This window comes from Armigeres subalbatus, chromosome 2, assembly GCF_024139115.2.
Source record: "Armigeres subalbatus isolate Guangzhou_Male chromosome 2, GZ_Asu_2, whole genome shotgun sequence".
In the NCBI taxonomy this organism is placed as follows: Eukaryota; Metazoa; Arthropoda; class Insecta; order Diptera; family Culicidae; genus Armigeres; species Armigeres subalbatus.
The window spans coordinates 98,434,382-98,461,923 of record NC_085140.1 but is presented as its reverse complement, the minus strand read 5'-3'; the positions used below and the strand labels follow the sequence as shown (position 1 = coordinate 98,461,923).

The window sequence follows — 27,542 nt, the reverse complement described above, 5'->3', positions numbered from 1 at the left end:
GAGAATCTCAATACCATACAGCATAAGTGTATCTTTATAACATAAAAATATGGTTTATTGGAAATAATCTCAAGAGTAAAATCAGCAGAGATTCAAATCGTTCGGGGCTATCAGTTTGAATATGAATCTGAATCATGCACTTTCCCAGCAGTGGCTCAAGATTCATTTTTTATAACAGTCGAGATTCAAAAGCTTAAAACTGTTATACCGCTCAGTTCTATTTTCTGCAGATTTGAACCACGAATTAATCACAAGATTCAAATATTTTTCAATTGTTTTGGTGCATGAATGCGTCATTTTATGTACGGATCAATCCACTTTGCATTTACCGCGCCTTCTTCAGCAGCTACATAATCATTTCATTTAATGGAAAAACAATCAAACATAAATAGAACACTGCTGGGGAAGCCTGTGAGTTTGTTCTATTTTAGGTCATATTCAATCTTGAATCCAGATCCTTCCTCGGGTCCAGAGAAACCTTTCCTTTTTCCGGTTTAATTTATGAACTACCGCAGCTGTCACTTCATACTTATTCTTTGTTCTTTTGCATGCCAGTGGGCTTTCCTCCAGCTAGTGTCAAACAGTACAGTGACCGATTGATTTTTACACACCGACAAGCCGCCATTACCAAGCGTGGAAAGCTGGATAGGAGAATCCACATAAAGGTTATTAGTTAATAACGGTTATGTGTGTTTTCCACATATAGACCTGTGCAGGAGTTCATGAAATTCACTCACCCGATGGATTTTGACATTTGAGCGGGTCGTCTTCTCGAACAAAAGTTCATTTTGCGTTCATTATGCGACCCGTTCAAACGTCATAATTTCTTGGGGGAGTTCATTTTGCGTTAGTCTATTGTCGCGCTTATCTTTTTCTAGAATGCTGCGGCGGTCTTAAGGTCACCTTACACCTCGGGAATTTGTTCCGCGGATTTTTTCCCAATGCATTTTTGCATATGCGATGTTTTCGGGATTTGGGCACGGAAAATCAAAATCCCGGCCCCATTTAAAATGCACGGGGTTCAAAATCCGGCGGAAAATTTTCCCGAGGTGTGAGGCAGCCTTTAAGGTAGCCTCACACCTCGGGAATTTGATCCGCGGATTTTTTCCCCATGTATTTTTGCATATGCGATGTTTTCGGGATTTGGGCACGGAAAATCAAAATCCCGGCCCCATTTAAAATGCACGGGGACCAAAATCCGGCGGAAAATTTTCCCGAGGTGTAAGGTACACAGCAAAAAAAAATGTAATGTCCATCAACGTAATTTGAGCAATGTACAAAAAATTCGATGTAAAGACGAAATTCGAATGTATAATGACATCCATTTGGATGTAATTCTACGTCTCCTTCAAATTACACAGGTTTAGAACTATCAGTTACCATTTACGTTGCAAATGCGTGATATTCGCATGTCAATGCGATGAATATTACACTCAATCATATGCAACCCATTAATTCAAAAATTGCTCTGCGAAATTACACAACTTTGTATGTGATATTGCAATCATTTACTACGCAATATTGTATATTGGCAACACTGACCTTTCTCTTTTCGGCATCGATTGTCATCAGTGCGCCATTTTTGTTTTTGGTGTTTGCTGCAGCTGCTGCGGCTTGATTTTTTTAATTAAAAACAGGATAGATATCCGTGTAATTTAATAATAAATAAAATAAACTGGGGCATGACCAGATAGTGAAAACTCCCTTGTGTACAACGGTACCCCGCTAGTGTAATGGGCCAAACACAATGGATACGTTTGCGTACGTTTTGACAGTTTTCCCACGGTAAAACTGTCAAAACGCACGCAAACGTATCCATTGTGTTTAACCCTTAAGTATTACAATCATCCGGTCTGCAAATTCGTGCGAAATGTATACGTCGGAATTCCATTCAATTTCACTCCAAAAGAATTTTGAAAATTTCAGCGCACTCACGGAATTCCGGAACATCGATAGATGACACGCCGCCCAGCCAGGAGTGGAATAAAATAAAATGGTCAATACTCGCAATGCGCAGCTTCATCGTTTGGAATTCCCGATATGATAATCCGATTTACAAAAAAGCCCATCAGATAAAAAGCCGGATGTCGATTCGGGTTCTGACTAAACGATGGGAACAAATATGCCAAGGACTCGCATAGGGATGGAAAAAAACAGGACAGTCGAAACGAAATAAAAACAACGAGCGGTTGTTTAGCAGCAGAAAGGAACGCTAAATGTAACGAAAAGTTGGTGAGTACTTACGGAAGCTTGTCTGGAAACAGTTTGTATGGTTGCAATACTCATTTCTTGATTTCGACCTTGGGCCCATCCACAAAGGACGTCACGCTCTTAGGGGGAGGGATAGAGGGTCTAAAATCGCCAATTTATGCGCTACCGTCATACGCATATTTGTCCCATGTTTGCTGGGATTTCCTATGTACATGGGACAGTTTTGCGTATAACGGCAGTGCGTGACGTACCTACTTTATGGATCTTTACTTCTTCACTTCTTATTTGTGGGTATTAAATAATCGTATATCAAGCTTTAAAGTGAGTTCTATTGATTGATCGATTTTCTGAGCCCTGTTCGAAAATATCTTTGAAATATCTATAGTACTTCCTAAAACTGGAAATCTTTTTTTCAGACGAGAAGGCGGTTCAGCTCGATCAGCTAGTCCAGTCAAACTTTCAGCTATGCGAGACTCACGCATCAAGAACAATTTGTGGCTCGCTGTCAGACGATCGGTTACTGGAATTAGTTACTATAGATGTCCAAGCATTAGGAGCTGTAGATGTAGTTGTCGGCTAGTTTGGTGAGTGAATGATTATCTTAAGTCCTTGGGGGATTCTCAATTGAATCCTTCGGTGATATTCGAGGGAGTCCTTTGGGGGATTTTCAACGGAATTCTTTAATGATGTTCAATAGTCATTCGGAAATTTTCAAAGCAATCCTTCGGAGATTCTATTCTATCGCCATCGACGATCCTCAATATAATGTAATAAAGATTCTCAAGGGAGTCATTCAGTAATATTCAATGAAGTCTTTCAGCGACTCCTAAAGAATCGTTCGGCTATTATTAATGAAATCCTCCGGATTCCGATTCGGAATATGTTGGCGATGCTCAAATGAAATCCTTCGGTAAAACTCAATGGAGTTCCGGGTTAAGGTCAAAACTACGTTAGGTACCTAGAGTATCACAGAAGGTATTTTTTTAAATTAAATCGTTTTGTTGATATTCTTGGAGAATCTATGAATCGCGCATCTACATGCAAGCCTATTTTATATTTGAGATTTTTAGGACCAAGCTGTTGGTTCCGGGCACCTGGTAGTTTGAAATAGTTTTCGGTATAGGGACCTAAAGTGGGCACTTCAAAAAATGGACATATTAGGACCGTTCAAATTCATAAACTTCTTGGGGGCCGTACACTAATTAGGTAAGCAATTTTTCTGGGTTTTTCAATACCCCCCATGTAAGATTTTTCCCATACAAATATTTTTTTTATTTATATGAAGCGTAAAACATTTACAGACCCCCCCTCCCCCCATAAATGCTTACGTAATTAGTGTACGACCCTCTTGCATTCACTCACAAAAGTAAATAAAACTTATATCGTATACTTCCAAGTGTATTTGATCACTTTTAAGTGGCCAACCTGGAGCAGGTTCCGGTAGGGACCCAATGAGGATGAGTAATGAGATCGAGCATATCCATGCATTGCGATAGCAAAAAAATCGTGATTTTCCACTCAGATGTGATGGCAGCACATGATGTATACTTACAAGAGTGTCTGGTCACCTTCAGGTGGCCAAACTAGAACTGGTTCCGGTGGGAACTCAATGGGGACAGTAACGAGATTAATATCACGATAATAAAGCCTAAAAAAAAGTAACGAGATTGAGCGTATGTATGCCATTCGAAAGTCGCATACTTCCAAATGTGTTTGGTCACCCCAAACCAAAGAGGGCAATTTTGCAATATTGTCTATCCGGAATAAATTTATAACGCTTTTTATACCGAAGTTGGATTTTTATCCTGATACAGGAAAATTTCCCAACTTCGGAAGTAGTTCGCGGATTCGCCTAAATTCGGATTCGGGTCCGCGCTAAACAACGCATCAATTAGTTTGACAAATAAAACTTCGGAAGAAAGTTCGGTTCGGAAGTACCGACTTCCGAATTCTAACTTGGTGCTACGCCGACAATAACAATAATTTTTTGAAGCGAATGAAACTCATGCCGCATATACTTTGATGTAAGTTCGGTCATCTGGTAAAACTGTACGCCGATTGAAATTTTCGGCGATGGCGGGATAGATAATGGAATCGCTTTTTTAGCGATCGGCAATCTGGGTCCGCGTGAACATATTTGATGCATAAAAAGTTCTCTGAGTTTGATGTGTAAAAAGTTTTCCGGTAGCTCCTTCAGCCTTCAGGAACATATTGAAAAAAATCTCCAATAGTTCTCCCAGAACTTCCTCTGAATGTTCCTCGAGAAATTCCTTCTGGAAGTACTTCCAGAAATATTTACGGAAGTCCTTCCAAATATTCTTTTGTAAGTTTCTCTATGAATTCCTTTGAAAGTCCCTTCAAGAATTCCTCCGAAGTTTCATACAGATATTCCTCCGAAATTACCTCCAGAAAATCCTTCGGAAGATCCTCCAGAAAATTCGCTTAGAATTTCTTCAGAAATTCCACCTGAAGTTCCTCCAGAAGACGCTTCAGGAATTTGTCCGGAAGATCCTCCAGCAATTTCCTCGGTATTTCCTCAAGAATTCCTCCGAAAGTTCCTCCAGGAATTCCTCCGGAAGTTCATCCAGGAATTCCTCCGGAAGTTCCTCCAGGAATTCCTCTGGAAGTTTCTCCAGGAATTCCTCCGGAAGTTCCTCCAGGAATTCCTCCGGAAGTTCCTTCAGGAATTCCTCTGGAAGTTCCTCCTGGAGTTCCCCCGGAAGTTCCTCCAGAAATTCCTCCGGAAGTTCCTCCAGGAATTCCTCCGGAAGTTCCTCCAAGAATTCCTCCGGAAGTTCCTCCAGGAATTCCTCCGGAAGTTCCTCCAGGAATTTCTCCGGAAATTCCTCCAGGAATTCCTCCGGAAGTTCCTCCAGGAATTCCTCCGGAAGTTCCTCCAGGAATTCCTCCGGAAGTTCCTCCAGGAATTCCTCCGGAAGTTCCTCCAGGAATTCCTCCGGAAGTTCCTCCAGGAATTCCTCCGGAAGTTCCTCCAGGAATTCCTCCGGAAGTTCCTCCAGGAATTCCTCCGGAAGTTCCTCCAGGAATTCCTCCAGGAATTCCTCCAGGAATTCCTCCAGGAATTCCTCCGGAAGTTCCTCCAGGAATTCCTCCGGAAGTTCCTCCAGGAATTCCTCCGGAAGTTCCTCCAGGAATTCCTCCGGAAGTTCCTCCAGGAATTTCTCCGGAAGTTCCTCCAGGAATTCCCCCGGAAGTTCCTCCAGGAATTCCTCCGGAAGTTCCTCCAGGAATTCCTCCGGAAGTTGCTCCAGGAATTCCTCTGGAAGTTGCTCCAGAGATTCCTCCGGAAGTCTACAGGAATTCCTCCGGAAGTTCCTCCAGGAATTCCTCCGCAAAACCCTCCAGGAGTTCCTCCGGAAAATTCTCCAGGAATTTCTGCGGAAGTTTCTCCAGGAATTCCTCTGAATGTCTCTCCAGGAATTCCTCCGAAAGTTCTTTCAGGAATTCCTCCGGAAGTTCCTACAGAAATTCCTCCGGAAGTTCCTCCAGGAATTCCTCCAGAAGTTCCTCCAGGAATTCCTCCAGAAGTTCCTCCAGGAATTCCTCCGGAAGTTCCTCCAGGAAGTCTTCCGAAAGTTCCTCCAGGAATTCTTCCGGAAGTTTCTCCAGAAATTCCTTCGAAAGTGTTTCCAGGAATTACACTTGAAGTTCCTCCAGATGTTTCTCATGGAATTTCTCCGGAAGTTTGTGATGGAAATCCTTCGGAAGTTCCTGATGGAATTCCTTCGGAAATTCCTAATGGAATTCCTTTGGTAGCTCCTTCTGGAATTCATCTGGAAGCGAGTCTGGAAGTTCCTCCAGGAATTCTTTCAAAGACCTTCAGGAATTCTTGCAGTAGTTTCTCCAGGAATTCCTCCGAAGAACTTCCAGGAGTTTGTCCGGAAGTTCCTCTCGAAATTTTTCAACAAATTCCCTCGGAAGTCACAAAGAATTTCTTCAGAAGTTCCTCCGGAGGTTCAGCCATGAATTCCTCCGGCCGCTCCTTAATAAATTCCTGAAATAGTTTTTTCCTCCGGAACTTCTAGAGGAATATATGAAGGAATTCCTGGAGCAGCTTCTGGAAGAATTCTTGGTGAACTTTCGAAAGAATTCCTGTGAAACTTACGGGGGAATTCCTGGAGGATCTTTCGGAGGAATTTCTAGAGAAACTTCCGGAGAAATTCCTAAAGGGCCTTCTGGAGAAATTCCTAGAGGACCTTCCGAAAGAATTTCTAGAGAAACTTCCGGAGGAATTTCTAGAGAAGCTTTCGGAACAATTCCTGAAGGAACTACTTAAGGAATTCCTGGAGGAACTTCCGGAGGAATTTCTGGAGTAACTTTCAGAGGAACTCCTGGAGGAACATCAGGAGGAATTCCTGAAAGAACTTCCGAAGAATTTCCCGAAGGAACTACTTTAGGATTTGCTGTAGGAGCTTCCAGAGAAATTCCTGGAGCAACTTCCGGAGGAATTCCTGGAGAAACTTCGTAGGAACTTCCAGAGGAATTCCTAGAAGAACCTCTGGAGGAATTCCTAGAGAAACTTCCGGAGGAATTCCTGAAGGAAGTATTTAAGGAATTCCTGGAGGAACTGTCGGAGGAATTGCTGGAAGAACTTCCAGAGGAATTCTGGGAAGAAGTCCTGGAGGAATTTCTAGAAAAACTTTTAGAGAAACTCCTAGAAGAACCTCCGAAGGAACTCCTGGAAATTCTTGGAGGAACTTCCGGAGGAATTCCTGTAGGAACTTCCAGAGCAATCCCTGGAGGAACTTCCAGAGAAATTCCTAGAGAAATTTCCGGAGGAATTTCTAGAGGCACTTCCGGAGGAATTCCCGAAGGAACTACTTAAGGAATTCCTGGAGGAACTTCATTAGGAATTCCTGGAGTAACTTCCGGAGGAATTCCTGGACGAACTCCGAAGGAATTTGTGGAGGAACTTATTGAGGAACTTCCGGAGGAATTCCTGAAGGAACTTCCAGATGAATTCCTGGAGGAACTTTGAGGAATTCAAGGAGAAACTTCCGGAGTGATTTCTGGAGGAACTTCCTAGACAATCTTCTAGAGGGATTCATGGTGGAACTTCCGTTGGAATTCATGAGGAACTTCCAGAGGAATTCCTGAAGGAACTTCCAGAAGAATTCTTGAAGGAACTTTCAGAAGAATTCTTGAAGGAACTTCTGGAGCAGGGTGTCTACTACCTGGAAAAACCTGGAAAACCTGGAATTATCAGGGAATTTCTTCCCACCTGGAAAAAACCTGGAATTATCAGGGAATTTCTGACATAATCAGGGAAATTTCAATACCCGGTGATCATGATTGAAATTCTCTCAAAAGATGAAAAAATCCTTACAAATATTTGATTAAATATACCAATCAAATCTATTAAAAATGTAGTAATGTTCACGTGGGTCGTTGTTCCGCAAAAAACGTTTTGCCATTGAGACTTTCCGAAGCTATTCTTGGTGAAATCTAGGAATTTATTCGGGAAATCAATTAGGGATTGCTTTGTAATTTATTTTTTTGAGTGTTCCCTTGGAAATTCTTTGTGAATATATTAAAAAATACTAAATTAGTTAGGATTTTTCAAAGCAATTCCTGGAGGAACTTCCGAAGGACTTTCTGGAACAGTTTTCCAAGGAATATCCGGAGGATTTTTCAAAGAAATCGCCTGAGGGAATTTAAAAAAAAATGTAAGTGATTTGTGAAGAATTTTTGCTAAAGGAATTCTTGAAAGAATAGCCGAAGGAATCTCGAATGGATTTAAAGGAGTTTCTAAAAGTATTCTCGACGAATTTCCAAAAAATTCTTAAAAGAAAAATTTCCGGAAAAACTCTTCCAGGTGTTTTCTAAAGTTTTCCTCAAGATACTTTTGCATGAGTTCCTAAAATATCCCAAGAATACTCGAAGCATTTTCCGAAGGTTTTTACAGCAAAGCCATAAGTAATAGAATGCTAGTGGCGCTTTAACCATTAAAATTATTCTGCCAAAATATCCTTCAATAAGCTTAATAACCTACTCAGATTACGATTAGATTATTTATCGTAATAAATATCGTGTTAAAGTGGAGAAAGAGAATTGAATGTATGGGGATGGCATCAGGTTGTTGTTTATCATGATATTTATGATAATAAATGGCGTTATCTGAATAGGCTATAAATTGATTACTTGAAACTTATAGTACCGGTACCTTGGCTGCTAGATCTAAACAACCTATATGTTGGTCACAAACTAGAACAAACTAGATGTTGGTCACGCGAACAAGAACAACAATAGTAATCGCGGGTATACTCCGTGTCAGGTATAAGGACGTTAGGCATGAGTACGTTAGGCTTAAAGGATGTTAAGCATAAAATGCCCAAAAAACAGCCCACGACATAAAAAGGTAGTATTACGCCTAACGTCCTTATGCCTAACGTTATGGACCCAGCAATCTCATATTTTTGCATCAACACATTTCCTGAAGGAGTTTTCGCAAGAAGCTCTGAAGGAATTCTTGAGGAAATTCCCAAACATATTTTCGGAACAATTTCTTAAGTTTCTTTAAAAAAAATAGCTAAAATAAAAATTCAAAGAAATTTCCGGAAAATTTTTTAACCAAATTTCCAAAGAACGAATTAAAAAAAAATATCGTAAAGGAATCGCCAAATGCATCTCAAATTATTTTTCTGGTTTTTAGGCATTTTTTTCAGCTAAATCTAATAAGAAGTCATAGAATAAGCCCTCTAAACATCCTAGTATCAATGACAAAGTGGTAGATAATAGTCTAAAGAAGCTATCAACGGCTAATCCTTTTATTATGTGGAGTTAAATTGATGCACTCAGACGATATTTTTACGGAAAAGTCTAAAAAATCACAAATCTCGTTTGATGCACCTCTAAATCTCCATGGATTTGGCTGAAAATTGGTCAGAAGACCCCATTGAGGATACTCATTGAAATAGAGGGGTGGCACTTTGAATGTGGGATACTTTTGAAAATGGTGAACAGGTCTAATGAACATGTACGTCTAAGTTTGGAAGATGATATTAGCATTTCCATATCATTCATTGAGATGTTTTCTGAAGTTTTTGCAAAGACATTTTCAAATAAAATCCTGGATGAAGTTCTAAGGGAAATTCTGAAGCAATTCTCAAAGTTTCCTCTTTGAAAGAATTTCTATAATAACTTCCAGGGGATTTTCCGATGGAATCTATAAAATGATGAAATCTTCAAAGGAATCCTGGAGGAATTTTCGATGCGATTCCTGAAGGAATTTTTGATTGAATGGCTGAAGTAATTTCTGGGTGAACTTGCGAAGGAACTTCTGGAAGAATTCCTTAAGGTCACTCCGGACAGAATCCAAGTTTCAAAGTGCTCGCGTTTTCGGGGGCACACCACTCGATACGGAGGCGGCGGACAACTGTCATTTTTGTTGATTCAGATTTGCTGCGTCGCAGCATGCGTGAAAAAATAAAAATGACAGTTGTGCGTTGCTTCCGTATCGAGTGGTGTGCCCCCAAAAACGCGAGCACTTTGAAACTTGGATTCTGTCCGGAGTGACCTTAAGTAATTTACAACATTGTTTTTGTGAGGCAACCAAAAACAATTTTTTTTATTGTTTTTCGAAATATTTACTTGTTTGAATCAATTATTTTGCTGCTAAAATCTATATACCGCAAATTTGTCTTTACCTGGAAATTAATGTAAAACACCTGGAAAAAAAACCTGGAAAATCAGGGAATTTTGTTTTTGCAGATGAGTAGACACCCTGTGGAGGAATTCTTAAAGGAACTTTTTGAGGGCTTCCTGGAGGAACTTTGGAGGAATTCCTGGAGGAACTTCCAGAGGATTTCCTGAAGGATTTTTCAGAAGAATTCTTGAAGGAACTTTCGGAAAAATTCATGGAGGAACTTAAGGAGGAATTCCCAGAGGAACTTCGGTTTTGAATCCCAGAAGCCTTACATCTGGAAATCCATGAGGATTCTATTTGAAATCTCAGAATTCGGAATTCTATTATGATTCCATTTAGAGTCCCAGGAACATTCCATTTAAAAACCTTTAAAAAATATAATTTGGAATCCCAAATTGATTCCATTTAGAACCCCAGGAGTTTCAATTGAAACCCCATGAAGATTTTATTTAAAAAATCCAGGGAGATTCCATTTGGAATCTGATTTGGAATCTCAGATAGGGAAAAGGAATCCCAGGAACTTTCCATTTGCAATTTCAGAAGTATTTTATTTGGAATCTCAGAAGGAGTAGATTTAGAATCCCAGGAAAATCCATTTCAAATCCTAGAATGATTCCATCTAGCATTCTAGAAGGTTTCCTGTTAGAATCCGCGGAACCTTCCATTAGAAATCACTAAGGATTCTGTTTGGAATCCCATGATGTTCCGGTTTGCAATCCCAGGAGTTTTCCTGTAGGAACCTTCATTATTTGCATTATTTCTGCCAAACCAGATAGAAACAATAAAATAAAAACGCCAAACCAGATAAAAACTATAAAATGAACGCCGTTTCTGATTTCTGCTACATTACTCATCCATTTTTTTCAGCGGTTTCGAAGCTCCTCCGAATGCTGAAGCCTTCTGTGCCACTCTGTTTAACATCACTCCAGCGAAGATAATCCGGAAGTGAGCCATGCAGGGAAATTGCCCAATATCAACTCGCCCAATCTGCGGAAAGTTCTGCCTTAGACCACGAACCACAAGGATGATACTGCACCTGCCGACGATAACGAAAACATGGAGGAACTGACCAACCCCAGCTTATGAGACACGTCTTATTTAAAACTGAACAGAATGAATCAGTTCACCGGTTCAATTCACATAGCCGTTATGTGGGAGATGCTATAGTCAAAATTTATGTGTGCCACACATAATGGATATAATTGGATTTTTGTCAGTGTAGACATTGCAATGAGTATAGATGAACCGAATATGGTTTTATACTAAAGACACACTGTTGGTACAAGGACCGTGGTATACCACGGTTATGTGCCCTAGTACATATTGTACCATGGTTTTCCACGTTGTACCAGCGTGGTACAAGGTGACACACCTGTGGTACAACTTGTACCACACGCTTAGTTCAGTTCACCCAAATATGGGTGAACAGTACCTATAATCCCGAAAAAGTGCACATACGTATTTATGGGTGAAATGCCATTTACCCATATTTGAGTACAAGTAGTTCATAAAAATATTGGTAATATTTACCTATTTATGAGTACAACATTATAGGTAAAATTCACCTAAATATGGGTAATATTTTTTTGTTTGTTCTTTACTGTCACATTGCATAAAATTCATTTTTCACGTAATAAAAAATATATAAATATTGCGCAGATTCCTCCTTCTTAGACACCTGCGCGAGAATTATTCGCGTTTTTTTTTCCCCGTGTCACACACACATATGCATGGGCACTTTTTGACGTTTCTATGTTTGTAACCATTCTAAACTGACTGTGCACTCTGTAAACAAAAACAACCTGCTGTGTTGGAAATCTCTTCAAGCAATTTTGTGTAAAAACAAACTGTGATTCATAATTTCCCTTTTCCGTGAATAACTACCGTAAGTTGCGAGTTTTAATTCGGCATTTTTTCAATCGCCCAGTATCATTATAGTATGTTTTCAGAATGACGAGCTCCAAAAAAACTGCGGTTAGACTTGGAGGAAAGCGGTGAACCAGCTATACACAGTCCTGAAAGTGGTGCTCTTTTCTTAAATGAAGAATATTTGGAGCAGCTCGAAGGAACATCCAGTGATCCTCTGAGTGCTCATATAGATTACGATCCAAATTTATCTGAATCCCAATTTTCGGATGCAGAACAGGTAAAGAACTTGAACGAAGGTTTTTCGCGAGATAAGCTGCCTGCTGGTCTTTATGGGTGCTGGTTGCTGGTAGCCGTTCGGAATTTTAAGGGACACAGCTCCGGAAAAGAAGTAGGCAGATGGGGCGTCGCTGGAAATTCCGTGGATGAATTTATGAACAGTTGCTGGAAGCTATCACATACATTTTTGAAGCGGGAGGGGGTATTCACTTGCGACGAAAGTGGTGTAGCAAAACCATCATGGAGTGAGAAAGTTTCTCCAGAGGAAGACGACTTTGTGAGATTTGCACTTTTCAACGATAAGGTAAGCCACAGGACTCTTCGTCCGGATCAAGTAACTGAGACAATTCTCCAAAACTGGAGAACTAAGGAAATACACCTTCTACTTCATGTGTACTCAACTGCTGTGAACAACAAAGCTGTTTTTCAGTCTGTGCGAGATACGTTGATGGGACCCGGCACATTAGACAAATCCGGAGCTGCTTCTAACGCAACAATAGATGAACTAAGCGCAAAACTTCGAGGTGAGCATGGCCTACATTGGGAAGCACATAATGTTGCATGGATGATGTGGGCAAATGTGATTGCAGTATCAGCGAGAGTATCAGAGCCCCATGTTCAAGAAGGAATGATATACGATGCTCCTCCTGCCCATTTGGCTAAATTATTCCGGGCCAAAGAGCAACCACGAGTGCAATCTATTTCCCGAAATTTCTCCATGGCCCACAGTGTTAATGACGGTTACCAAGACGATATCTCGGCTATCAAACGCAGTTTTAATCAGCTGGAGGAGATGCTTCGTGGCGTTAATAAGGGAATGCAACTTTTGAAGAAACATATTGAGTCACTGGAATCAAGAGAAGTTTTGGGGGATTCATTTTTGTCAGCAGCGGAGCAAGCAGTGCTTGTTGAGGAAACGGGTTTTAGTTCTTCATTGGCTCGGAATGTTACTGATGCAGAAGATGTTGATCACATGTGATTAATTACGCTACATTGAACGCATTATAAATCGGACACGAAATGATTTCAAGTTGTTTGGTAAAACTTACCATTTATCGATTTTATTTCTGATGAACTGTTAAAAAATAAACGATAATTTTACTGCTATTTATTTATTGTTAAGTTTTATTTATTCATTCAAAAGAAAAGTTTAAAAAGTACATCTTTTCTCTACGTTATCTTCAAATCCTAGTCGAATCAAATCAATCTCGAGACTTACACTTGGATCGAATCTACCTCCACGGATATAACCACATTTCCGAAATAGATTTTGCATATCACGGTTTGAGTACTTCTGAAATGTTTCAGCGACGCTCAGATTAAAATCTTGTTTTCCATTTTCCGGGTGGTCTCTCTTCATGGCTCGTTTTACGTTCCCAAATACGATTTCAATAGGATTAAAAAAAGGGCAATAGGCTGGTAAAAATATAGTGTATATTCCCAGAGATCTCAGGTACGAAATGATCATCGCATCGCAATGAATTCGTGCTCCATCGAGAATCCATATAGAGTGGTATCCAGGATATTGGTAAACATCTTTTGATTCAACGCAAAACTTTCGACAGCATTCGAAGAACTTTGCCCTGTTGAAAGTTCCTTCTGTGCTGAAAACCTCTTTTACTCCACACAGAAAGAAAAATCATTAATAAAATTAAGAAAACCGTTGGTTAAAATAAAAAGTTGCGTTGGTTCTTTTTCGTAGAGAGGTGTGTATGTTTAAAATAAAAGTACGCCGCATTTCACCTCTACCATGGTTTAAAAGCTGCGTACAACTTTAAAATTAAAAGTTTGAGTTTTTGAGCCAAAACTGTAGAACTGTCAAATCCAAATTAGCACACTGTGAAAAATAAGAATGGTACAATTTTGTTCCACAATTAAATTAAATTTATTAGCCCCATGAGAACCTCCCCCCATTTTTTCACCTTTTCCTTTTAAATTAAAAAAACAGATCTTAATGAATAATTTATGTTTTACTTTTTATTTCTTTGTTGTAAAAAATATTCTAGTATTTTGAGTTGAGGCAGAACGTGATACCTACATGCGCGGCACTATCGTCAAGGTGCCGTCATTCACACTTGAGCCACTTATCGGGGAGCGCCGGGTGCGCATCGTAGGCATTCAGATATCGCATCATTGTTTCCTCGCCAGCTACGAAGCCCGAAACATAAAAAAATATCTGTAAAAGAAAGCAGAAATCTTATATAAGTACAGACATGCAATGCTTTCGACCAGCAAAAGCAGCGCCCAACTTTGTTTTCTATTCTCGTCATGTTGGGCGCTTTTTTGTGATGGCTGAAATTAGTATACACCGTATACACACTGCGGCACCGGCGCTGATCCCTTCCGTTTTACGGATCCTTTTTTTTTGTTCTTGTTAACAACATATAACTTACCTTCCGGCTCACCTTCTGGTTCCGTGTGGCGGGCAGTGCTTTCCATTGCCGTCGAATTTTCTTCAGCGATGGTCTGGTCTGCCACAAAATCCATCTGGCTAGATAGTTCTTTTGGTCGCTTAATTTTCCGCATATTGGAAAATCCCAAAAGTAAGCACACCGGATAAAACACTTTTCGGACACTCCTGTCCTGTTGCGGTACGTTAAAAAAATCTGTTGTGTGGCAAGAGAAAGTGGAGTGGCTGTCAATGTTCAGTGCACACTGTGACTTTTAAATAAATAGTGGTCAAAAATATTTCTATAAATTGACTTGAAAAAAATTAATCATGTAAAATAAGTTTAGTATATTTTCTTTTTTAAATAAGTATAGCTTTTTCAATTTTTAAGTACAAAACATATAACAACAAATCAATAATTCAAGTTATGATTCAAATAAATAAACTGATTTTACAATGTTTTTAAAACTTAAAAATTCCCTTCGTTGTAGCTGGACCCACGACCCTCAGTACGCTAAGACTGGTACTTTCTCCAACTTTCAATCGAAGCTGGTTTTGTTTTTTAACCACCTCATGTATTCCATAGTGCCTGAAAAAAACACTCGGTAAACTTTTTTTTTCATTTTCTCTTTTTGGAGAATAGTTTATTGGTGATTGATTTGACAGTTCTACAATTTTTAAGTTGAATGGAAGAACTTTTAATTTTAACTTAACAACAATGAAAAATGAACTTTCAAATAAAAAAATTACTTTTACCAAAGCCAGTTTCATTTTTAATTTCAAGAAAATCGAGTACTTTTCAAGTTGAAAGTGCAAAACTGTCTTTAAAACCATGTTTGTTTTTTGTGTGCATGTACTCCAATAAAACAGAGCAAGGACATTCGTGGCTTTCGCACATATTTACCTCTGCATATTAGACGTTTACCTCGAACTCCATATCCACGAGATCGAAGCATAGACCGATTATCAAAACTTACCTCATCCAAAAAGACAAGATAATGATAATCCCATCTGATGTTATTAAGCTCATTGCAAAATCTGATGATATCATCGGAACGGATTTGGATAGCTCTACGTTCCAAAACCTTGTATGTCAAACCCGCCTGGTGTAGAATGCGGCAAATTGAAGAAGCGGAAATCGACACTCCATAGTGCGCTTGGAAGAGCTTTTTTGACTCATCAAGATATAAGGTTGGTTGGGAATGATATAGCTGCACTAACCAGTTTCGTTTTTCAATTCCGAATTTCCTTGCATCAGCTTCGTATTCCTTCCGGGAAAAGTATCCATTTCGCTGGAATGTGATAATCCAATTGGAAATAGTTGATGTGTGTTTCCTATAGGTCATAGCTAGTTTGGATTTGGACAGACCGAGGAAAAAGTATCCATAGAGGACATGGTAGATTGTATTTACGGAAGCGCGCTTTCCGGAAACATTCTGTATAATGTTATCCATGGTTAAAAGAAACTATTGCAAATCTTGTGTTTATTTATTTATAGTGGATAAAAACACATATGTACGATAAACAATAACAAAGAGCAGTTATACTGCAAATGACAAGTCAGCTTGAATGTGTTGGTATACACGCAAAAAATTCATGCCTCTACGAAATTGCGCCAAAGTCTGAAAATTGGTACAACAGGCAATAAATTAAGCAAATTATTTTATTGCATTAAATAAATATTCATGTTATACATTTGCCGGAAGCCTGACTATTGCTGCAATACAAGCAGCTGCGGGAGATTTCATTTATGGCATCTCATGGCATTTCATTTATGGTAGCAATTCCAGACGAACCGGAACATCCCTCAGGTGGAGGAAACATCAATTGCAGCAAGCACCGGATCACAAGGTAGCTGTGCGGAATTTTGACGGAATTCTGGAACGGGTGTCAGCTTGGCTGATGGTATCTATCCTGTGTGGGGCGAGACAGCCCTGTTGTATACCACTCTGTATTATATGCTGTTTATGCCGTCTTGGTGTTGGTGACGAGCAAGCAGCCAAGCATCGTTCTCCCTCAGTCAAAGTCCAACAGTGATCCGAGTAAGGCGATACCTTCGCCGAGTGCAATAATGCGCAATGGGTGATTTCCTGGCGCAGCAGCAAGCTACACATTTGGCGACAGTGGCAGGTTTTACTGCTCATTTTTTGTTAGTATCAAGTGGAATAATGTTAAAACTAATGTGCCTGATAAAAATACTGCGTCATGGAAATCACCCACTGCGCAATCTCAGAAGAAGAAGTAAATTCCTGAACCAAGAAGGATGTTTGCTTTTTGCAGTGTTTACGTGGAGACCGGTGCTTCAAATTGGGAGAGACGCGGTTGCGTAAGTAAGTAGAACGGAGAAGATTCGAAATTGTTTGCGTGTCTTGAGTACCGCAATGGCGTGTATGGCAAACAAAAAGATGAAATGATTGGCGAGTTTTGAGGACCGCTAAGAAAAGATGAATTGTTTTGCGAGTTTTGAGGACCGCAATGGCGTGTTTGGAGGACCGCCTAGAAAAGATTAATTGTTTTGCGAGTTTTGAGGACCGCAATGGATGGCGTGTTTGGAGGACCGCCAAGAAAAGATTAATTGTTTTGCGAGTTTTGAGGACCGCAATGGCGTGTTTGGAGGACCGCCTAGAAAAGATTAATTGTTTTGCGAGTTTTGAGGACCGCAATGGATGGCGTGTTTGGAGGACCGCCAAGAAAAGATGAATTGTTTTGCGAGTTTTGAGGACCGCAATGGCGTGTTTGGAGGACCGCCAAGAAAAGATGAATTGTTTTGCGAGTTTTGAGGACCGCAACGGCGTGTTTAGAGGACCGCCAAGAAAAGATGAAATGATTGGCGACTTTTGAGGACCGCAATGGCGAGTTTGGAGGACCGCCAAGAAAAGATGAATTGTTTTGCGAGTTTTGAGGACCACAATGGCGTGTTTGGAGGACCGCCAAGAAAAGATGAAATGATTGGCGAGTTTTGAGCACCGCAATGGCGAGTTTGGAGGACCGCCAAGAAAAGATTAATTGTTTTGCGAGTTTTGAGGACCGCAATGGATGGCGTGTTTGGAGGACCGCCAAGAAAAGCTGAAATGATTGACGAGTTTTGAGTACCGCAATGGCGAGTTTAGAGGACCGCCAAGAAAAGATGAATTGTTTCGTGTGTTTTGAGGACCGCAATGGCGAATTTGGAGGACCGCCAAGTAAAGATGAAATGTTTTGCGAGTTTTGAGGACCGCAATGGCGTGTTTGGAGCACCGCCTAGTAAAGATGATTTTTTTTTGCGGGTTTTGAGGGCCGCTATGACATGTTGGGAAGACCACCAAGTAGAGATGAAATCATTTGCGTATTTTAAGAATTGCTGTGGCATGTTTGGAGAACCACCAAGTAAAGATGAAAGAATTTGCGTGTTTTAGTACCGCAATGGCGTGTTTAGTGAACAGCCAAGTAAAGATTAAATGACTTGCGTGTTTTGGAGACCGCCAAGCAAAGTAAAAATGATTAGCGTCGTCGAGTCAGGTATCAGAACGTCGGCTCCAGGCACGTTCACCTCAATTCGGGAGATTTGTGCCATAAGATATAGAAATAATTGATGGAATTAAATGGAGTTACTTAACTCTTCTTAGACGGTTGATGCTTAGCGTGTTTTAAGGACCATAATGGCGTATTGGTAAGCTCGCTAAGTGAAGCTTGAATGATTTGCGTGTGAAAGAACTGAAATGTCTTGTCAGGTGGACCGCCAAGAAAAGTTGAGATTTTTTACGTGTTTTGAGAACCGTAATGGCGTGTTGGGAAGACCGCCAAGTAAAGTTGGAATGATTTGCGAGTTATGATGACAGCCAGATAAATTGAATAGCTGAAGGTTTGCGAGTTGGAACATTGTTCAAAGCATGTCGTGGGCGTTCATATTTGAAATGGTTTGATGACGAAAAACACAATGGTGTGTTAAAAGCACTAGAAAACACAAAGCAAGTTTCTGAGGAAACAATAATGGGGCGTTGATCCTAAAGTATCATGCTATGTTTTAACCGAGGTTTTGACAAGGCAAGTAATTTGATCATTTCAGTAAAATTCATTTGACTTGCCAAAGGTTGAACATGTTCAACTTTCTTTTCGTGCAAGTGAGTTGAACGGAGGAGTTTAGACGTTCAAGTCAAGCGACTTGCTCAATTCACTTGCGTAATCTAAGCTTAGTTCATGATTACCAATGACTCACCTGATCACGTATCAAATATCTAGTTTACCTCAGCCTAGCAGCCAAAGTACCAATACCATAAGTGCCAATTCGATGTTGGTGATAAAACAAAACACACACTACAACATAATGCATAATAATCTGCCAAATTCAGCTTATTGTAGCATGGTTCTACTGAACAACCGAATAAAAAAATGCGAATTGGAAAAAACTGCAAAGGCACGTTGTAAGAAAGTAATATTGAAGTTGTGGATGCAATGACGCTTTTGAAGAGCCTTGATTTCAAATTGCAAAATAAAGTAATGTTTAGCAATTGTGATATCCCATCTATGGCTCTGCATTTCAACTTCGTATTCTATAAGCAGTGGCAATCCTACGTTTTTGCTCACAAGGCTAACTGGAGACCCCAACTTGGTGCAGCTAATATCGAATGTCAGGAATAATATTGAATGTATCTTCAACCATCGTGGTTAAATAATACCCAGATCCCTGCCCAGATCTTAATATTGGAGTCCTAATGTTTTGGAAAACTTGCTCGCAAAAATTGAAGAAATTGATTATGCTTGAGTTTTAATTCATGCGAAATCACGATGTTTCGTTTCAAAAGCGAATAGAATTAGTCGAGGTTCTTGTCTTATGAGAAGAACACTGCATTAACAAAGTAGAGTCTGAGCATGATAACCTTACATGTCGTATTTGCTACTCCGTGTTTTACCAGAACAATCGCAATTGCATAGAGAGCCAATGGCTAGGGCATGGGATTTGCACTGAGCACCTCAATGTGGGAAAGCTCTAAAAAAAAGCTCTAGGGAAGTTAACAAACAGCGATGGCCACGCCCTTTCGGGCTACCGTAGATGTAAAGGAATTGATACAAGATGCAGCCACTCGCCACATTGTAAACCAAGAACACTTCTGCACTCGCCACGAGAATATTATTGGAATCTAGGGGATTGGTTCTATGGAAAAGGCTCATCTTGATTAACAGGTTGCAATGGATGCCAAAACGAGCTTTCTTTCGCTCTTTTCGATTTCTAACAGTTACGGCTAGAATTAGTCAAGTTGTAGATAAAGAATAGAAGATGGAACCGGTATTCAGTCTATTTCTAATCTTAGCGATTGCTAAAACATGAGAAATATATGGAGAGAAAAAAGTAGAAGAATTGAACTTGGAGAAGTAATTATCATATGATTACCTTCCCTTACATGTTATGAGCACACTACAGAATAGAATACTAAAAATAAATCTGTATCGTTTTGTTATGTTCGTTTGCTATGGCATTTAATGCAGGAATATGAACTTTTGGATAAACTAACAAGATTAGTTAAGGCGACTTTGGAAAGGGGAAAAACGAGTATTTCAAATTACACGAACGCTTTTCATCCTTTCGGGAACATTCAGAGAGTTACGCTTTGGTATGGAATAACTCTATTAGTATGATTTGTATAAGGACCGTTTAGCAATGTCGGAATTGGTGCTTTGACACGGAACGACAAGATAGAGGAAACCTGCTACAGTCATGACCACCTGGAAAACGATGTACATGACAGGAAAAGACATAAAAGAAGACAATGTAGCTGCACCATGAGTTTGCATCGATGGTGATCAGTCATGTCTTGAGATGTATTTATCATTCAGATACAATTTCATATAAAAAAGAATTTAATATTTCGCTAGCTCTGATGTTCCCTAAAATATCGTGTCAAATTTGATCAGTACTCGGAATATGGCACATATAGTGATGTCGATCACTATTTTTAGAGAATGTGCGTGTGATTGAATAACGGAAAAAAGGGCGGATAATAAATTTGCTTATCTGCTAAATGTGGCCGATAATTTTGCTTGTGTAAGGAATGAAGATATTTGAACGAATGCGAAGATGCACAAGAGAGTGGTGCACTGCTAGCGTGTTTTGTCGATGCGAGATAGCTGGTGTTTATGCCATCATAGCATGCAAGATATAGGCCAGAAACCCAACTTCGGACGAAGTGCGTTAGATTCTCATAAAATTACACTAAAAAACGCATAATTTAGTTTGACAGATCAAACTCCGAGAGAAAGTTCGTTTCAGAAGAAGTTTGGAGCTGAGACTAGGGCGGTTATTGTGTTCGCGTACTTTGTTTGACTGCAGATCTACGGAATCAATACCAGCGACGACAGATCCAGTCAATTTATTTGTTTCGCGGGTGACATGGACATTGTCGGCCGAACATTTGCAAAGATGGCAGAACTGTACACCTACCTGAAACTTGAGGCAACAAAAGTTGGACTGGTGGTGAATGCATCGTAGACAAAGTACATGCTTGTGGGCGGAACCGAGTGCGACAGGGCCCGCCTGGGGAGCAGTGTTACGATAGACGGGGATACCTTCGAGGTGGTCTGGGTATTCGTCTACCTTGGATCCTTGCTAACAGCTGATAACAATGTTAGTCGTGAAATACGAAGGCGTATCATCTGTGGAAGTCGGGCCTAATACGGGCTCCAGAAGAAACTGCGGTCAAAAAAAAAAAAAAAAATTCACCACCGCACCACCATGTGACATGTACAAGACGCTGATAAGACCGGTAGTCCTCTACGGACATGAAACATGGACACTGCTCGAGGAGGACTTGCAAGCACTCGGATTATTCGAGAGACGGGTGCTTAGGAACATCTTTGACGGTGTGCAAGAAGACGTTGTGTGGCGGCGAAGAATGAACCACGAGCTCGCCCAGCTCGCCCAGCCCAGTGCATTATAGCGTCAAATTGTTGATTCAGTGTTGTCTGTTTAGATGTAAACTGAATAAATGAAATGAATGAACTAGCGACGAAATTCGGAGATTTTAGCCATTAGCATTAGCCCTAGATGGGAAAGTGACAGATGGGAGAGTGGAATATTTGGTAGGAGGTCGTGGTGTTGAGTTGATGTGCTTCGCTCAGCAGGTGGAGATTGACGCGCCAAAATTGTAGTAGAAAATCGTACTTACAACCACCTACAAAGTGCGATGGCCCTCTATGGGTTGAAGACCAGGAAGACCAACGTACAAATTGAATCTTGGAGCATAAGAATGAGGTGAATGAACAACCGTTGGAGGAAACTTCATCTATTCAAACCGGAAATATCTGTTAGTTGCCTGAATATAAGACAATATTCCGTAGAAAATGGTTTTCCATTTCCTTGGCCTTTGAATGGTGCCTTCGGCAAATAAATCTTTGTAGTGGTATTTTTACCGAGTGTTTAATTAAATATAAGCTCAATAATACATTTACAATGAAAGATAAAACCAAGGACAAGTTATAATTGCAAGAGACTAATAAAAAAAGCCGGAGAGAAAGGGGAATGTGTGGGGCGAGACAGCCCTGTTGTATACCACTCTGTATTATATGCTGTTTATGCCGTCTTGGTGTTGGTGACGAGCAAGCAGCCAAGCATCGTTCTCCCTCAGTCAAAGTCCAACAGTGATCCGAGTAAGGCGATACCTTCGCCGAGTGCAATAATGCGCAATGGGTGATTTCCTGGCGCAGCAGCAAGCTACACGTATCCTAGGATGGTATCTGTAGAAGATAACTGATGTTGTTGGATCGATTGATGAAACGTCGGGACTGACCGCATCGGGATCTGAAAATATCAAAATAAAATTGGTAATTATTTCATTGAATTTGAAAAAAAAATCTGTTAGGGTAAGACAGTTAAATAATTTAAATACTTTTTAATAAGTGTATAAAAATACTTTTCTCCCTTTTTTCAACTATAGTTATTGAGAAATGATTTTAAAGCAGGTGGGCGAAAACGGATCAAGGGATTTATAAGTGCTTACCTGACCTACCAATTAGAGATGGTCGGGTTTCGGGTTTTCAAACCCGAAACCCGACCCGAACTCGAACCCGACGGGTTCGGGTTTGGAAAATTAGGACAATGTCGGGTTCGGGTCGGGTACGGGTTTGTGAGATGATAAAATGTCGGGTCTGGGTCGGGTACTGAGAAATAAAGTATTGAATATTTTTTTATTCGTTTCTGGTAATTTTAAGGCTTGTTAGTTGTTTGGGCCTATACCCTTTTGGGTGTAAAGAGAAATATAAAATACCGTGGACCCCCGGTAATATGACCGCTTTTAATATGAACACTTTTTAATTTGAACCCCGTTCGTTTGAACATCGTTCAAATTAAAAACGGTTCAAACGTCATTTAACACGTGGAATCGAGAGAAAAGAAAAATGGAACATCGTGAAACGGAATGCAGAATCAAAACAAACCAGCCAAGAGAGCAGCCAGAAACCAGTTTTTCTGATGCAAATAGAGTAACCAGAAGTTCAAATTAAAAATGAACCCCGTTAATTTGAATGAGGTACCGTTCAAATTATCGGGGGTCCACGGTATCTAGTTTGAGTATTCCGCCAAAAATTAGTTCGGGTCCAGCTCGGGTTTAAGACTGCAAAAATTGTCGGGTACGGGTCGGGTTCGGGTTTGATAAGAGTTTTCATTCCGGGTTCGGGTCGGGTCCGGGTTTGAAAGGAATTTCTAAATCGGGTTCGGGTTTACAAAATGTGAAACCCGACCATCTCTAAGTACCAATCTAATACAAAATCTGCAATCCGTATGTTGTTTAAGCAGCAACATCAAACAGCAGCTCTTGGCACAAAAAAATAATAATTCCTTCTTGGTTTACGTTCCATTTCCCTCTGTCTTGAACGGTCCGACTGAATTTTTCGGGACTTTCGGGAGCGACATGACAGAGCAGCATGCAAATTGAACATCGGGATCTTCACGTCGGAGTTGTTCGAAAATGATTTCTCCGGTGGGCTTTCTAGCAACAGATCGTGTTAACTTTATCGGCATTGAGAATTTAAATAAGTCCATTTATGTTTTGGGTGCCAGGCTCGGTGCCATATGCCGTCAATATTCGCACCCGCACAGGAGAAGTCGTTCGAGTTTTACCTCGAGATGAGGAAATGTTTTCATTATCCTTATGATTTGAAGGACCAATGATTAATTCCTGCGCAATGGAGTCCTGTCTTGGGTCCTGTTGAGTGGGAATCGACAACCTTCTCGGGACATCCGCGGAGCTCTCAGTGGGAAAAAACGATGGTTGCTGGCGGATGAATTTCGCAGAACTGATGGTAGATCTCAAGAATGACCTAATCCGGGGTCAGAGACTCGCAGCTGAAGTTCTCCACCGATGGCTCGAGAGCTAGACCTTTTCTCGCAATATAACACTGGCGAGGTGGTCCGACAGCTGCTCAGACTGATCGGAACTGGCCAAGATTTTGAAGAAGTTCCAAACGAAACGCTGTGAATAAAATGGATGGCAATTAAATATAAACAAATTTTACTGAAAGATAACAAAATATTTACCTCACATCAAGAACTGCACTCGAAATTACACGAATATTCGTCGATCGTGACTGAATCGAGGATTAAACTCCAAACTACTGCGAACGATGTTTATTTTTTCACCCAAATATGGGTAAATGCGATCACTCATATATAGGTAAAGTCGATGTCTTCAGAATATCAGTAAATTTAACCGATTTTTTAGGTAAGTTTTACTAATAATATTGGTATAATTGCATTTACCCATATATGAGTGAAGCAAGTACCCATAAATAGGTAAATCAATCTAAGCGTGCATGATACGAATACCATCAGCACAGACAAACAGACGTAACAGTTTGAACATTTTTCAAAAAAATCCATCGCCCAACTCCTCTACCACCATCTTGCGAGCATGTTGCACGAAACAATGTTTCGTATGACATTGTCACCAGAAGGCGCTGGAGTGAAATGTCAAACTCGAAGGATTACGATGCTAGCGCCTCTAGTTGTGAAACGCGCAATCGATCAAATTCAAATTGATCGTTGAAGTCTAGTGTTACGTCTGTTTGTCTGTGCCATCAGTGTGTCATTAGTATTAGATTAAAATTATAGATAGTGGAATATATAGATGAGCGAAGATAAATCCTCTGTCTCCAAACGAACTGTCAAACGTGTCTCCAAACGAGCATGACGTCACGATTTCAATGGAAACGTTAAGGGCTGTGACGTCATATGCGCGTGTGCACGGGCAAAAAAATCGACTCAGCCATGCTTTCGCTCATCTAAATATAGATTCTACTATTGCGAGAAGATTGAAAAATTCGAACCGGGGTCCGACGGTCGACTGTCGGAAAGCTGTTCCGCAAACGTCAAATCACTTGTTGCACGGTAAAATTTTTTGGTTTCTTTTTTCGGTGTGAATGTTGATTATTAAAATCAACGGGAATATGCATCTTTAAACGAGTGTTACATGCCGCTATATTTTTTAAACAAATTTTATGATACTTTGAAGGCATTTTGTCATATATTTATGTGATTTAGAAACATTTTAGATTTCTCGAATATTCTTAATAACAAGAAATATCAACACTTTTTGTACAGTGCATGCCATTTTGAAGTTTCCGACACTCAGTCTGCTTCTTCTTCTTTGCTCCGCAAAATTAGAATTTTTCTCTTTTCTCGCAATATCTATACACGCAAAAAAATATTGCAGTCGAAACTACCATTCCGAGGGTTATTTTAAGAATACGCACCGACGATTTTCAGCAGATAACAAACCCGTTTGATTTTACCATGCGTGCAGTAAAAATCAACTGTGATCCATGCGGAATGTTGTCACTTGAACTGAAACAGTGGTGAATTTCTCGGGAACCTAGTAAAATTTACTGAAATTTCATGGTTGTTTTAAAAACAGAGCGTAGTCTACAAAATAGTAGTTTTTACCACGGATTTTTTTCTCAGTGTAATTAAAATGTACACGGATAAAATTTTAAAAGCTAAATAGATTAAAGTTTAATCTTAAACCATATTCGGTCTATCCAATCATTGCAAGGATTATTTTTGATTTAATCTATTGAAGATTAAATTTGATTTAATCATTGGAAGGCTTTCTTGGGTATGCTTTTTAAGCGGCGGTGTGCATAAATATTATTTATTTACAACCAAATGTCAATATTTTAAAAAAAAAATTTTGAGAAAAATAAAAAAACTGCAAATCTGTAAATCAGAACCAACAAGATAACTTTATGCCTCGGAATGCCAATTTGCAAAAAAAATGCCGTTAAGCCGTGGTAGCCGATCGCACCAGAGTTTGTGGTAAAAGACGGGATCTTTAAAGGATTCGAAAATCGATTCAACCGTAAAGAGAACGAGTGCGAAAAGTGAGTGGTTACGGTCAAAGAGAACGATAGCGGTCAAGGAGAACCACTAATCAGCGACAAATCTGCGAAAATCGAACCGTAACAAACGACACAAGTTTTTCCAAACATAAAAAACCCGAAAAAGACGACATATCCCACTGCACGGATGGGATGTTCCGTCCTTTTCAGGATTGTTCGGCTTGGAAAAACTGGTGCCGTTCGTTATGATTCGATTTTTGCAGATTTATCGTAGACTAGAATAAACGTGCGTATCATGAGAAAACCAGTTGTATTTGTGGGGTCGCATTGTTGATTCGGTGCAGCTCCGGATTGTGCGCAAAAAGAGTTTCATTTGATGGATATTTCAATATTCACACTTATCGCTGACTGCGTAAAGCCATCGAACTGACCTAGTCCTACAAATAAGCTGGGAAAAATTGGAAGAAAAATTTAAAATATTTACGTGGCTGCAATTCGACCTACCTTGCTGAACGATGAAAGTACAATGATATTTTTTCTCAACTTCTAAAGGCGCCGTCAGACGTTGCAAGCAAATCACTCGCAACGAGCATTTTGCTCGCAGAAAGTGACAACTGTCAAAAATTTGCCTGTCTGACTACACTGAAAGTGATTGCATGCAAACAAATGACAACTCGTAAGCAAGCGCTCGCTTGCAATGTGTGACTGCTAAGCGTTAAAAGTTTTCAACTCGCAGAAACGGAATTGCGCTTGCTAGTGCAGCACTAGCAAATTTTTCGCTCGCAAAAGTGAAAACGTTTTCAGGTGGCAGTGTTGCACTGCAAAAATTGGAATGAAATTAGATTTTGTGGCCGAAAAACAAGTTTTTCGTTTTTGTTTATATTTGCATGAGAGTAAATCTGACATTTGCTTAAAGTAAAAAACTGCTAAGTGTGACTGCAATTGCGAGTGCTCTCAGAAATCATTCGCTCGCACGAGTGATTTGCTTGCAACGTCTGACGGAGCCTTAGAGTAACTAACAATGCGAGCTTGCTAAGCATTCCCAACATTATTTTTCAGTAAATCATTTCAATGCTTCAAAAGCAAGCTTAGCTAGATTTATTCATAATCCTTCACACTTAACTCATTTCACAGTATTCGGTAAATTTTACCGAATTCTCAACAGCAGAACTGTTCGGTAATTATTTTACAGATTTTCTGTGATTTTTTCCATTGCTCAACTGTCAAAATCACCGAAAATCAGTAAAATTATTTACCGAACAGTTCTGCTGTTGAGATTTCGGTAAAATTTCACCGAATTCGGTGATTTATTTTAAGTGTGTTGTAATGAATAAAATCGAAGAAAGCTTTAGAACACATAAATACAGTATCCCCCCGCTTATCCGGACCTCGCTAATCCGACGACTCGTTAGTCCGGATCTCGCTAATTCGGAATTTTCCGGATTAAAAAGTATCAACACCCATTTAAACACATTATGCTGTCAGTTTTCAAATTTGTGCTGTGATTTTGTTTTGATTCATTTGTATGGATTTGACAGTCGGATTAACGAGAGCAACCCCGGTAGTCCGGCCATACATTTGTCGGATCAGTGGGGGTATACTGTAGTAAGCTATATAGCTTTTTTCTATTTATCCGTGTAATCTATTCAGCTTTTTTATTTTCGTCTCTTTTTTTTCTCACGGAAATCTTACTCATTTTTTGTAAAAAGTGGAACTACTCAAATTTTGAGTAGTTCCACTTTGGCAATACAATTTCACTCAGTCTCTGAGTGATTTGAAACGGGTGTGTATAGAAAATATTTCATCGAGCTTGGATGACCCTGCACA

The 27,542-nt window shown here is 39.9% G+C and overlaps 1 protein-coding gene and 2 long non-coding RNA genes across 3 annotated transcripts; 2 read left to right on the top strand and 1 right to left on the bottom strand.

Moving 5' to 3' along the window:
• The first annotated feature begins 1,604 nt into the window (after window positions 1-1,604).
• On the top strand, window positions 1,605-11,115 carry LOC134214753 (uncharacterized). Its single transcript, XR_009979893.1, has 4 exons — window positions 1,605-1,730; window positions 1,927-2,232; window positions 2,628-2,795; window positions 10,745-11,115. It is a non-coding gene; the product is annotated as an uncharacterized LOC134214753 (long non-coding RNA).
• A 218-nt stretch (window positions 11,116-11,333) lies between these two features.
• On the top strand, window positions 11,334-13,115 carry LOC134214752 (uncharacterized). The gene is made up of 3 exons (XM_062694078.1): window positions 11,334-11,762; window positions 11,827-12,326; window positions 12,453-13,115. Exons 2-3 carry the CDS (start codon window positions 12,177-12,179, stop codon window positions 12,999-13,001), a joined length of 699 nt encoding a protein of 232 aa, XP_062550062.1. The 5' UTR covers window positions 11,334-11,762; window positions 11,827-12,176; the 3' UTR covers window positions 13,002-13,115.
• An 862-nt stretch (window positions 13,116-13,977) lies between these two features.
• LOC134214751 (uncharacterized) lies at window positions 13,978-14,674 on the bottom strand. Its single transcript, XR_009979892.1, has 2 exons — window positions 14,416-14,674; window positions 13,978-14,198 (listed from the first exon to the last, which is right to left on the bottom strand). It is a non-coding gene; the product is annotated as an uncharacterized LOC134214751 (long non-coding RNA).
• Between the last annotated feature and the right edge of the window lie 12,868 nt (window positions 14,675-27,542).

Coding starts and splice junctions, on each gene's coding strand:
- LOC134214752 (XM_062694078.1), top strand. CDS start 12,177: ATGAACAGTTGCTGGAAGCTATCACATACATTTTTGAAGCGGGAGGGG. Junction 12,327..12,452: donor TTGCACTTTTCAACGATAAG/GTAAGCCACAGG, acceptor GCTGTTTTTCAG/TCTGTGCGAGATACGTTGAT.